At 54.5% G+C, this 12,701-nt stretch overlaps 5 protein-coding genes across 5 annotated transcripts; 2 read left to right on the plus strand and 3 right to left on the minus strand.

Moving 5' to 3' along the window:
- Window positions 1–1,762: 1,762 nt before the first annotated feature.
- On the minus strand, window positions 1,763–2,978 carry SPSK_02567 (RNA-binding protein with serine-rich domain 1; the record flags this gene model as incomplete). The annotated part of the gene is made up of 2 exons (XM_016729436.1): window positions 1,763–2,596; window positions 2,664–2,978. The coding sequence occupies 2 exons, from the start codon at window positions 2,976–2,978 to the stop codon at window positions 1,763–1,765; spliced, it is 1,149 nt and encodes a 382-aa protein (XP_016588756.1).
- Window positions 2,979–3,555: 577 nt separating this feature from the next.
- SPSK_02431 (26S proteasome regulatory subunit N5) lies at window positions 3,556–5,172 on the plus strand (the record flags this gene model as incomplete). The annotated part of the gene is made up of 2 exons (XM_016729303.1): window positions 3,556–3,639; window positions 3,733–5,172. 2 exons carry the CDS (start codon window positions 3,556–3,558, stop codon window positions 5,170–5,172), a joined length of 1,524 nt encoding a protein of 507 aa, XP_016588757.1.
- Window positions 5,173–5,429: 257 nt separating this feature from the next.
- Window positions 5,430–6,248, minus strand: SPSK_02709 (dihydrofolate reductase; the record flags this gene model as incomplete). Its single annotated transcript, XM_016729576.1, has 1 exon — window positions 5,430–6,248. One exon carries the CDS (start codon window positions 6,246–6,248, stop codon window positions 5,430–5,432), a length of 819 nt encoding a protein of 272 aa, XP_016588758.1.
- A 3,186-nt stretch (window positions 6,249–9,434) lies between these two features.
- On the plus strand, window positions 9,435–10,627 carry SPSK_02574 (NIPSNAP family protein; the record flags this gene model as incomplete). Its single annotated transcript, XM_016729443.1, has 2 exons — window positions 9,435–10,071; window positions 10,143–10,627. The coding sequence occupies 2 exons, from the start codon at window positions 9,435–9,437 to the stop codon at window positions 10,625–10,627; spliced, it is 1,122 nt and encodes a 373-aa protein (XP_016588759.1).
- Window positions 10,628–10,993: 366 nt separating this feature from the next.
- Window positions 10,994–12,337, minus strand: SPSK_02532 (37S ribosomal protein rsm22; the record flags this gene model as incomplete). The annotated part of the gene is made up of 1 exon (XM_016729401.1): window positions 10,994–12,337. The coding sequence occupies one exon, from the start codon at window positions 12,335–12,337 to the stop codon at window positions 10,994–10,996; it is 1,344 nt and encodes a 447-aa protein (XP_016588760.1).
- Between the last annotated feature and the right edge of the window lie 364 nt (window positions 12,338–12,701).

Consider the following 12,701-nt stretch of genomic DNA (forward strand, 5'->3'; position numbering starts at 1 on the left):
TAGGATTGATCGGGCCAGGGCGTGGACGAGGTGAGGGTGACGGTGGAGGGTTCGGCACCGGAAACGACATCAACGGTACGCACGTTGCGCCTTGCATAAATTTGTCGCCGCGGGTGTACATGGCTCGTCGTTGGGGGCCGGAAGGCTGTTGGTGATCACTGAGGCGGGGGAATACAAGGCCGACCCAACGTCGTCTCTATGTGGACCAAAAGTGGAAGTTGGGCAGGGCTTCTGTATTGGGATCAAAACATAATCCACGGGGAAAGAAACAAAAACACAAATTCAAATTAACGTGAAAATGAATCAAAGTAACGAGCGGATTGTGGTCTGATGAGATATCGAAAAGGAATAAAAAGGACAAGAAAAACGCCGTGGTAGTTGATTGTGAAGAATTAGGACCGTGAGGTCAAGTAGTAATAGAGAAAAATAAATAAATGGGAGAGCAGCATAAGAGACAAGGTCAGAATAAGATGTAATTGGCACAGATAAACGAAAGAAGATGTGGTGATGAATCAATCATGAATCCAAGTACAGGATCAACAACGCTTTTTATACCACGGCCAGCTCCCAAGCCTCGATTCTTCACAAACAGATTCATCCCTTTTCACCGGACGTCGCTTCATTTTATCAGTCGCCTTTAACCCGTCCTGTCAAAGATCACTAAAGGAGAGAGAGAATTGAAGCTCCGTTTGCGTGCGTGCGTCGCCTTTGGAAAGGAGCAGGGAGGTGAACCATCACCAGACGCGGCTGTGACTCCGGTCGAGACACACACACTGAGCGGCCCGTTTGTGACACCATGGGAAAAAGAGACAGAAGGGAGCAGAGCCGCCGCCCCACCGAATCATGCAGGTGTGAGCATAAGATCTGCAGGTCCATGTGTAGGTAGGTCCAGGCAGACGCCCATGCAAGAGAAGCAAAAGAAGCCACGAAAGAACTTGAAATAAAATTGAAGATGCCACGAAATATGCAACTCAGGGTTGTTTTCTTAAAAAAAATAAACTCGACAAGGACGAAAATTCACCCGACCTGTGACGAGATTCAATCTGCGTTGCATTGTTCCCACCAAAAACTTTAACACGGACGACCAACGCTGCACTGCCAACAAGCCGCAATACTAGGCCATTATGATTGGTTACGGTCGACTTACACTGGTTGCAGCCTTACAGGCACACAACGCACGAGGCAATATTCTAGCAAAATTTCATGTGGTTTTACCTGGCAGCCTTTACTTCTTCTTCTTTTTCCTTTTCTTCTTTTTTTTCACTTTTTTTTATACGCTGTCATATGGTTTTCTAATATCTTCCATGTAAGGTCAGTTAATAGAGAATGCAAAAAAATACTGCACATTCGTGAGAATCAGGGCTTATGACACTTCCCACTGACTCTTCAAACTTATCATGCCCTTCGCTCCTGTATAAGCTCCATGTAACGCCTTTCCTTCCCTGTCCTTGTCGCTCTCCCCGATTCTGGCCCCCAACCGGTCCCTCCACAGTACCGAGACCCTGAAAAGAGGCTGACCAGACAAAAGCATCGAAGAGAAGCAATAAAATGCAAAGATATGATCCGCCAACAGAATGAAGCGAATGTTGGCTGCAAACAAAAATACACACCCGGACGAAAGATATGCCATTTTGACATCCACCAACAGGTCACCGCGGTGACACCGAGACGGAGTAGATGAGGGATAAACAAGCAAGGAGCAGGAGAGGCGACAGTTCGAAACGAAGTCAACCAAATGGTTAGACCTTAGCTGTTGCCATAGCTAAATATCGCGCTGCACATCGATCATTCTGCCGTTGTCTCTTTCGTTATCCCTGCCAGAGTTACCGCCGTTGTCGAAGCGATTGTTGGTCCATCTGCTATTCTTGTCATTGCTACCACCACCGCCACCACCACCACCACCACGGGGACCGCCGAATCCACCACCTCCGCGCCCTCCAATACTGCGTCGTCCCTTGCGTATTCTGTTTCGGCCACTGCGATGGTCAGCAGCCGGAGGAGGCGAGAGAGAGCGGGATCTGGATCGCGAACGAGACCACGACCGTGAACGATAGGGAGACCTCGAGCGCGACCGGTTAGACCGCGGCGACCGACTGCGGTACCGATACTTTGGACTGTCGGCATTGTCTGGCCCTGCTGCAGGCGACCGCGAGCGACGGCCGCCAGGGGACACCGACCGTGGGCGGTACGTGTCAAAAACACGCGCATTGTTACCGCGGTCCCGGCGGCGTCCACCACCACCGCCACCTCCACCGCCGCCAGTATTGCCTCCGTCACCACCGGCATTGTTGCCCAACTTCTTTTGGTTCCGACCACCGCCGCCGCCCCGCCGCGCTTGCTTGGGAGCGCGCGTCAGCTTGCGGCGCGGCAAAACGACCGAAACGTTGATGATATTGCCGTCGAGCTGGGCCTCATGCATGTGGGCCGTTGCAGATTCGGCGTCGGCCTCGTTACCATAGAGGATGTAGGCTGTACCGCGGTTGGTATGTGAAACATGGCTGATGGGCAGGTCAAGGTCGACAATGTGGCCGAACTCGCCAAAAATCTCGTAGAGATGGTCTTCATTGACGTTCGTCGTCAGCTTTTCGACAACGACCTGTGTTTTGTTAGCGACGGTGTACTATGACCCGATATTTGTAGTATAGGATACGGGTGCAATCTACCTTGGCAGTCCGGATGGGAGGCGATCTCGTCCGGCTTCTGCTCCGACTCTGACTGCGACTGTAGCTCCTGCTGCGGCTGCGACTTAAGCTGCGACTGCTGCTTCTTCCTCTGCTGTCACTACGGTCACGCGTCAGAGACCGTGACCGCGACTGCGATCGTGTTATGGACCGTGACCGATTGGTCCCCGGTGAATAGGGGGGACGACCACTGCGGCCACGCGAATGCGACCGGGACCGGGATCTGGACCTGGAAATGGACTGCGACCGGGATCTCGACCGCTTGCTGGAAGCTGGGGACGGATCGCGGGACGCCATTGTGTGATATGACCGCGTTGGCGAGCCGTGTGTTGAGTAATTAAGTATGCAATGAATTTCTTCTGTGAACCGTGTTTCGATACGGCCGCAATGGGTTCTTGTGCTTTCGTGGGACAGCCGAGGAATTGAGTGGCTAAAAATACTGCGTTGAGGAACCAGATGCTACATATGCCTCGTGAGGTTTTGGAGCTCTTTGTCACCTTGTTTAGCTCTGGGAGCTGGGGCCGCCTTCTGTTTGCGACAGTCACGTGCAATATGTCAAATCTGCCCGCAATTCATTTGGCGCTAGTCCATTTATGGCTACTCATATTTCGCCAACCAGGCAGAGGTTCCTTGCGTGGGCTCTTGCTCCGTGCTGTTGTTGTTTGTGTGGGCTGTGGTCATCGCTGAAGCCAGCCTCCATCACGTCCTTTCACGAGGTAGCCACTTCTTACACCTCTAGCCACACACTCTCGACTTCCCGACTACATCACATCCAACGAACCCCCGATTGCGACCGCTCAGTCCCTGAAGCGAGAACAGCTACCTTTCCGACACCTTTCTCCTTAGCACCGGATCCTGATCTGCCGTTGCCACCATGTCGGACGGTGCGTTGAAACCGGAAAAAGACTTCTCCAAGGAGACGGCCAAGGTCATTGGCGAGGCTGAGGAGCTTGCCAAGGTGCGTTTGACCTTGCAACAGACCGGGCGCGTCCTAGGATGCGCTTGGATATGCTTGCGCGTTGTTGTACCCTATGTGTCGTGATGCTAACAGCTCGTCCCTCCACCTCAGACCGACATCAACGCTGCTATTGAGAAGCTCACGCTGCTCGAGAAGCAAACCCGCCAGGCATCGGACCTCGCCTCGACATCCAAGATCCTCATCGCCATTGTCACAATATGCAAGGAGGCTGGAAACTGGAGCCTACTCAACGACCAGGTGCTCGTGCTGTCCAAGAAGCATGGCCAGCTCAAGCAGGCGATTACGCGCATGGTGCAGACGGTTATGACCTTTTTGGACGCCACGCCCAACTTGGAGACGAAGCTGTCCGTCATTGAGGCCGTGCGGACAGTGACAGAGGGCAAGATTTTTGTCGAGGTCGAGCGCGCGCGTGTTACAAAGATTCTCTCGGACATCAAGAAGAAACAGGGCGACCTCAAGGCGGCAACGGACATTCTGTGCGAGCTGCAGGTCGAGACGTTCGGTTCGATGAGCCGCCGCGAGAAGACCGAGTTCATCCTGGCACAGGTTGCGTTGTGTATTGAGAGCGGCGACTGGACGCAGGCGGGCATCCTGAGCCGCAAGATCAGCGTCAAGTTCCTGGCACGCAAGCCGGCCAAGACCGCGGAGCAGCTGGAGAAGGAACGGAAAGAGAAGGAGAAGAAGGAGAAGGAGAACCCTGACGGAACGGATGAGCCCGACGAGAAGGAAGACGACGTGACCGACCTCAAGCTGCGCTACTACGAGCAGCAGGTCATCCTCGCCAAGCACGAGGACAAGTACCTGGACGTGTGCAAGCACTTCCGGCAGGTGTTGGACACGGAGGCCGTTGAGAATGACCCGGCCAAGCTGCACCCGGTGCTGCAGCGCATCATCTACTTCGTCATCCTCGCGCCTTACGACAACGAGCAACATGACTTGTTGGAGCGCATCGCACGTGACACACGCAACAGCCAGGTGCCCAAGGACGCCGAGCTGCTCAAGCTGTTCACGGTACAGGAGCTGATGCGGTGGCCCGAGGTGGCCAAGTTTTTCGGCCCGCACCTGTGCGAGAGTGACGTCTTTGACGCCAGCAAGGAGGAGGAGGACGACGACGAGGACGACCGCAAGGCCCGCCAGCGCTGGAAGGACCTACGCAAGCGTGTCATCGAACACAACGTGCGCGTAGTGTCTAAATACTACACACGCATCCGCATGAGCCGGCTGACGCAGCTACTGGACCTGACGAACGACGAGACAGAGAAGTACATTAGCGAGCTGGTGACATCCAAGACCATCTACGCCAAGATCGACCGACCGGCACGCATTGTCAACTTTGCCAAGCCGCGCGACGCCGACGACATCCTCAACGACTGGAGCTATGACATGAAGAGTCTGTTGAATCTGCTGGAGCGCATCGACCACCTGATTACCAAGGAAGAGATGATGGCGCGGATCCAACCGACAGGCAACGCGTCATCGGGCGGCAAGGGCAAGGGCACGACTGTGAAATAGAGACCTGACTAGATACTGGCGGCGTGAGATTTACGGATGGGCCGAGTCGGCGTGTCATTGGAATGCCATTGTAACTATTACCTTTTTCTGTTAAACATGCGGTCATGGTATATTCGTTTGCATGCCACATAGACTGAAGGACACGAAACAAAACAAAAATCAAATAAGTGTTCCTCTATTATCGACGTCCATTGATGGTGATAAGCTATTTGCGAGAGGCCCGCATTTTGTACACGAGCGCGAGCCTCATTCCCCGTCTATATCTTGGAATCGGTAACGGTGCTCCCTTCGTTATTCTCCGAGTGCGTCTTCACAAACGACACCAGCGGCATCACCCACTCCTTGTTGATGGGCACATAATGGCCGCCAGGGTGCGTCAGTGCCACCGGCTCAATGCAACGATCCACTAGTGCTTGTGTCCGAGTCTCGTCGACCACTGTGTCCAGGCCGCCGATAAAGTGCAACGAAGGCGTCGTGATTGCTGGCTCGTACAACCACCTGAGGTTTTCGGGCGAGGCAAAGAAACCACTGTAGATGACGGCGAACCGCACGGCACGGTGGCCATTGGCGGCCCGCAAAGCCTCCACCCAGGACCACTCGGCCCCTTCTGGCGCCGGACGGTCCTCGAGAGCGGACGCCACGATCGCTGCCGCGGCACCGCCTTGGCTGAAGCCTAAAACACCGTCAACGCCGCCGGCCTCTGCAATGTACTTTGCCAAGTGGGTCATGCCCTCGTTTAGGAACCGGTACTCCTGGGTCGCATCGTCACGGCGCCACCATGCCCACGAGTCGGATGTGTCGTCCTCGTCGTTCTCGACAGAACCATCCTCTGGTGGCTCGTAGCCGGGCAAGTCCCGGGGCTGCAGACGATTGGGCCCCGTTGGGTAGAGCAAGACTGGTGAGAGGTGGAAGGGCGCGAGTGACTTTTGCAGCATCTTCTCGAGAGCGCGCGTCTTGGCACGGAATAGGTTACCGGACTGTGTGAAGCCGTGCAGCATCAGGATTTTGACATCACGCTTGGGCACTGCGGCGGGCTTTGGTGGCCGATTCGCCTGGGGATGTGGTTGGCTGGCCATTGCGCAGAAGCAGGACGTGAATGGCTCTGATGGAAAGACGGAACGAGACTGGCGGAATGAGCTGCTGGACGGGCTTCGTAAAACTCGCAAGGCCAGTGACGACTGGAAGACAAAAGGCAATTGCATGGGAGGTGCAACTGCTGAGGGTTTGATGTTGTGCGTAGTTCGGAGGTATTGATAATCAATGGGTCTTGTCGGCGTTGTGCCATGTGAGGCGCCGAGTGACTACATGCGGAAGGCTCAGGTACCTTCGTTAGCGCGAGGGGCAGGTTGTGGTAGCCGCGGTAGGCTGTTCCTAACTCAGCCCTGGATCGTAGCTTACACCACACATACTCACTATGAAGATCGATAAAAAGATTTTATGCTGTGCTGACTGCGTTGCAGCCGCTTGGTCTACAGCGTTGAAAGGCTGGTTATGTGTTTCCTTGTTATGATGAGTGCCATCGTATCTGCGCCGGCACTGATATCGACAGGCTATACACACCATCTCCCACGACATGTGGCTTTACGAGAAGAGCACCGAGGAAAATACAGCTGCAGAATCGCTGACGGCCACATCTAGTTGACATACAGCTAGCATCTGCCCTCAGTTTGTTAGATATCAAGCATCGTTGTTGTTGCCGCTACACGGCTGTAAGTCAACCTCGTGTCAATGTCGTCTTCCAGTCTACTGCACCTCAGATGCACCATCGCACATAAGCAACTAATGTCACAGAGACAAACGCAATGTCGCACTCGTTCAATGGATGCACTTTTGGGTTGTTGTTCTATGGTACAAATCTCACGCACGCGCGTAAAAACACATAGTCGTGGAGTGGATGATGGTCAAAAGAAACGCGATCGGCCGTTCCCGAAGAAAGCCTATCTAGCTTTGCCCTCGATTCGTATTTATATGCTTGCTATTCCAATTTTGCACATCGTCGTCGCTCGTGTCGTCCACTGCTTTCGTCGCCAGTTACCGCCTGCCCATGTTCGTCCGTTGGAAGGTTTAGTGCTTGTCGGCGGCGGCCTTGGCGTAGACGTTTCTTGGGTCGTTCTTCCACTCGTCGGCTGTGTCGGGAGGAAAAAAAAGGAACAGTTAGCAATCGCAAGGCCGAGATATGGTATACAAGCGCGTAGTTATACTCTAAACTTGGCGACTCCCGATTCCGGAGGTAAAATGTACGTACACTTCATCGAGGCGTTCTGTGCGGCATTGACGCCGTAGGCAATGACCAGACCTAGAAGATGCCATGTTAACCAATATATCATCGTAAGAATACATATGTAGGCTGTGTCGTAGCTAGGGAGCCCGTCGATACCCGGATGTCGCAGTGTCGGATATCGAACAACGGGGAAGTCGGCGCATCTGGTCGCGGGTTCGGCGGCCGGTGTGAAGAGACGGGCAATTCGGGTTGCTCTCATCCGGCGTAGAACGTACCAGCTACAAAAAAGGGAGCCATCGGCCGCACTGTATCAGGCGTTAGCATTATGATCATGGAACAATGGCGAATCGCGAACTGGACGAGGATGAGGCAAATGAACTTACTGACGGGGCCCGGGAACTTCTTTAGGGGGGTGACGCCGAACCAAGACATGGTGCAAGGGGTATATGGGTAGAAGAATATGGTGGGAAGATGAAGAGCTGTAAAATTGGCCGGTTGTGGTCGGTATGGCGAGGTGAGGTTCCTGTGCGAAGTGCGTTGACGAGTTGTTTTGTTCTCAACAGGAGAAGCGTTGTTTTCTGCCGAACCGTTTTTCCCTTGGTCCCGTCCTAGCCCGGTCCCGCCCACGTCGCTGTTGGCGCCTGAAAGGTGAGGCAGGGACAACTGAATCACGTGCGCCACTCAGCTCCACCAGCCCATGTTACCCACATTGGTCGAGCCCCGTTTTGCGGAGCCACGAGCTGTCCATGTGACATCACCGCCAACTGAGGGGGAGTTCCAAGCTGCTAGGAAGTGGGTTTACTTGTCTGTTTCTGTCTCTCTGAGTGGCCATCCCCATGTTTCTGCTGCCGTTTACTCTGGTGGGGCATATCAGGTCATTCCTGATGACAGCAGACGAGGCAGGGAAGGAGGAGCCGGAGACAACGCAGGCAGGGTGCAAAAGACAAATTGGGTGAGCAAATAAAAGGCAAAGCTCTCGACGTGTTTCGGTTTGAGTTTACATCTGTCTTTCTCAACTTTCGTTTTTCAATTGATCCATCCAGACAACTACCGTTTTTATAGTTGCTGCGGTTGACTTTCACGGAATTAGAACCTCCTTCCAGGAACCGTCAGTCAATCGCACCTGCCGCCTCATTTTATTGTCCTTACTTCCCTCTCGTCGACCTTTCACACACTATTTGCCATTCGAGGCTTTACGTTTTGAAAAGCAAGAGTGTCCATCATTGCAGCTTCCCTGTCCGTCTCACAGCAGCCCTTCTACGCATTCCTGGTCCGCCAGCCAATTATCCTACGCCGCTGCACACCCTCTTTGTCTAACCCCCGCTCTCGTCGCCCAGAGCTGTTGCCAGCGTTCCTTTCTTTGTGCTGTCGTATTCTACCTCTGCAAAAATACATCGTCCAGGCCACTCTTTTGCCTTGCTCCAACTGCCAACCTATCTCCGCAAACTGCTGGCCTGAGCAGCCTTGTACCGTGTTTACCCTGCCATTCCGGTGCTACTCCAAGGAACAGCTGATTCGTCCCCTCTCAAACTTCCCCTCTTCCCTCCTGTGCCCTTCCTGCATGCTCCCAAACTTTGTACCCTCCATCCCACAAACAAAGCTGATACAACCAACCGCCGCCACCACCAACTCCTCTGTCTTGCTCTCGTCCACGAAGCTATTCCGGTTCTTGATTCTTGTCGCTTGCCACAGCCGCTTCTGCTGCTGAATACTTCTTACTCTGCTTGCTTGTCTGCCGTCCCTGGAAATACCCGTCTGCCGTCGGATTTGCAAACGCCAGCGCAGGACAAAAGGACAAACGTCTCTGCCACCCCAAGAAACTTTGCCAGACCCTGTTTCTGACTCTGTTTCTGTGACGTTTGTTCCTTGTTCGTGCTCGTTGGCTGCATGTGCGCACCCTAACTCGATTCCCCACTCGCCGTCAACGCCGCCACAACGACTGATTCGTTGTTTACGAAGCTTTCGACAGCTGTGACGACGACCTCGACATCTTCTACTCGCACGACCCCTCCCGCTTTACTCCTCTCCGTCCTCCTCCAAAATGCTTGCACTTCGTCGCGTGTCCGTGGCGACCGCTGGATCTGCACCGCGCGTCGTTATGACCCGGGCCATGAGCTCGACGGCACCCTCGCACGCAAAGAAAGTGCCTACCCTATCAGACATTGTACCAGACAGTCAGGACGATTTCAACAGCAAGCAGAAAGAATTCCGGGAGAAGCTGGCCGAGGCGCAGAAAGCGCAAGATTCAAGTGCGTCGTCCCCCCCTCTCTTTAACTCTAGACGCCCTTTGGATCCGGTGCCGGCCGACGGTGCCGAGGACCCCAATGCGCCACCTATGTTGCAGGGCCTGGGCTCACTTAGTATTACCGGTGGTAAAGGATCACGGGCCGAAGCGTCGTCCAAGACACCAGAGCGCAAGTCCGGCCCCATCGCCAACCTGATCTACGGCACCAAAGAGGGCCGCGAGCTCGATGCACAGATCGAGGCTAGCTTTAGCCAAGTCCTGGCACGCGGCAAATACGTGCACTCGATCGTGACACACGAAGTCAAACCCGACAAGGTTGCCGAGTACGTGGACCTGGTCGGCAAGTGGTACCCGCGCATCGCGAGCATTCCAGAGAACAAGGTGCATCTGGTGGGCAGCTGGCGCACCGAAGTCGGCGACTGCGACACATTTGGTAGGTTCTGGCTTCTGCGAATTCCATCCTACAACGTACACAATTTTATCTAATCCTTATATTCTTCGTAGTTCACATCTGGGAGTATCAGCGGTACGAAGGCTACCATACGTCCATCAACGCCGTCGCAAACCACCCCGAGTACCCCGAGTTCGACAGCAAGCTGCGGTCGCTCATCAACAACAAGCACGTCTCTCTTATGCAAGAGTTCTCATTCTGGCCCACGACACCGCCGCGCCAGCTTGGCGGTCTTTTTGAACTGCGTTCGTACACACTGCACCCAGGCAACTTGCTCGAGTGGGAGACGCACTGGCGGCGCGGCCTCAAGGCACGGCGCGAAGTCATGGAGGGCGTGGGTGCGTGGTTCGTCCAGGTGGGCGAACTCAACACGGTGCACCACCTGTGGCAGTTTGCCAACCTGGAGGAACGCAAGGTCCGTCGCGAGCAGAGCTGGGGCATAGAAGGCTGGAGCGACACGGTGCACAAGACGGTCCCGCTCATCCAGTCCATGAAGTCACGCATCCTGGTTCCTATGCCGTGGTCCCCCGTGGCATAGGTGCAGAGGGCATGGGCGATGCTCTTGCGTTTTTATATTAAGAGATTGGATTGGGATGGCCGCGTATGATTGATATTTTCTGTGGTTTGGGATTTGGTTTCGATCGCATTGTATTGCACGTCTTCGTTTTGGTTGCATTTTTTTGTGGCAGCTGAGGCTCTCATCTCGCGCCACTGTGTCTTGACTGCGAAGCTTATTTTCTCTGTTACATTGTAAATGAAAATACATATCTCTTAACCGACAATGCCTATGCAGTTGTATGTACAGGATTTGTGCACTGTCTCTCAAACGCCACCGACGTCGGGATACCAAGAATCACGTAACACCAGTGGTATATGCAAACTTTCTCTTTGATGTACTTATTCCCTATTCGTCAATCTCCTCGTCCATCACAGCGGCCAGATTTCTTCGTATATGTACAAGGGCGTGGCTCAAGGCGTTCAATTTGGCGCTCAGGCTGAGCAAACTCGGGTCGGCACTCTCGACGCGGATCTTTTCCCGCACGTAGATGCGCGCAGGACCTTCGGGCGTGGAAGAGCCAGTGCCCGTACCACTGTCATGTCCGGAATCGGATCCAGCAGCACCGGGAGGTGGTGGGCCATGCAGACCCTTGGCGCTGCCGTCCTCACAGCAGTAGTTGAAGACGCGATCGGCCTCATCATGTTCAATACGTCGCGCCGTGCCCAGCGCCAGCGCAAACTTCATGCCGAGGTTGACCGGCATGTCTGCCGGTTCGAGAGCGCGCAGCCACAAGACGAGCTGACTCTCCTGGAGGCCAATGTAGAAGCTGATGCCCGGAGGTAGTTGGGGCAGGAAGTGGGAGAGGGCGGCGGAGCGGGAGGACCACGCGGGGTCGGACGTCGTAAGGGCTGGCCCGCGCAAGATGGCCGAGGCGTCCTGAAGAGCTTGGGCAAGGACGCGCAGCTGTGCAGCCAAAAATGTGCCGATTTTAGGAGCAGGGCGAAGGGCGTGGGCCGTTTCCGAGGAGGATGTCGACGATTTCTCTGGGTAAGCGTGTGTGAGGGTGATGTTGAGCAGTTCGATGGAGCGGGCGAGTAGGATGCTGAGGTCGTCCAGCGGAGCAATGGTTATAGGATGGTGGGGATCGATAGAGAGAGTCTGCGGAGGCAGGGTGCGCATCTTGAGGTTAACCATGCCTTTCGTGATACGCGTGCCGAGGCGGGTGATATGGCCTTTGACGGCCTCGGTCCGTGGTGTGCTGACAACAAGCGTGTTGCCTTGGTCGGCGGGCTCGAGTAGCTGATAGCAGTCTTCGATGCCGACTTTGAGACCGCGCAGGTCGTCACCCATCTCGTTGAGAAGCCATTCCAGCTCGCGGGCCTTTGTATCGGGTGAGCCATCTGTTAGTAACGAGGTATGCTGTGGTGACAATGACTTTTGCTCTCTCTGTGGCTCAAGCATCGTATGCGCTTGTGAAATCTCTGCTTCATGTGTCTCTTCTGCCAGTGGCCCTGATTTGCTTGTCTTCAACAGCTGCGCGCTCCCGCAGCCCCGTTTGAAAGTCTTCGACTTGAGCTTCTCCTGGTCGACGAGCCTCTTGAAGGGCTTGTCGTTTTCAAGACTCCGCACCATGTGTCTTGGTCGCGGTGATTCATTGAGGAAGCCAACGTCAAAGGCAGATGAGGACTCGGGCGCCGGTCGCAGAGCAGAGCCGGGCAATGGGCAAACAATGACCCAATCGGACGACATGGCGAGACGGTCGAGGGGAGCCAGACGGGTGGGATGGTGTTAAAGAAGCAGCAAGGAGCAAAGATGTGGGGCACAAGACGATGCACGAGGAAAAGAGTGAGAATCAATGCAAAATCGACGGGGAAACGAGCTCACCTGTGTCGTCTCGATCGCATCTTTTAACTCCTCCGGCGGCAGACTTGGCCAGATCGCCACAGACATGTTTGTTTGGTTGGATGGGTGCGTGTGTATGTGTTCTCGTTCGTTTCGAAGATGCCTAGGCCAATTCCAAGGTCGCCGTCAAATCGTGATCGTGTCCTTTGCCCAGCGTCCTCTCAGCGCTTTCCCTTAATGGCTTTGCCTGCCAGCAGAAACCGATCATGAA

Source organism: Sporothrix schenckii (genome assembly GCF_000961545.1).
Source record: "Sporothrix schenckii 1099-18 chromosome Unknown Cont43, whole genome shotgun sequence".
Lineage (NCBI taxonomy): Eukaryota > Fungi > Ascomycota > Sordariomycetes > Ophiostomatales > Ophiostomataceae > Sporothrix > Sporothrix schenckii.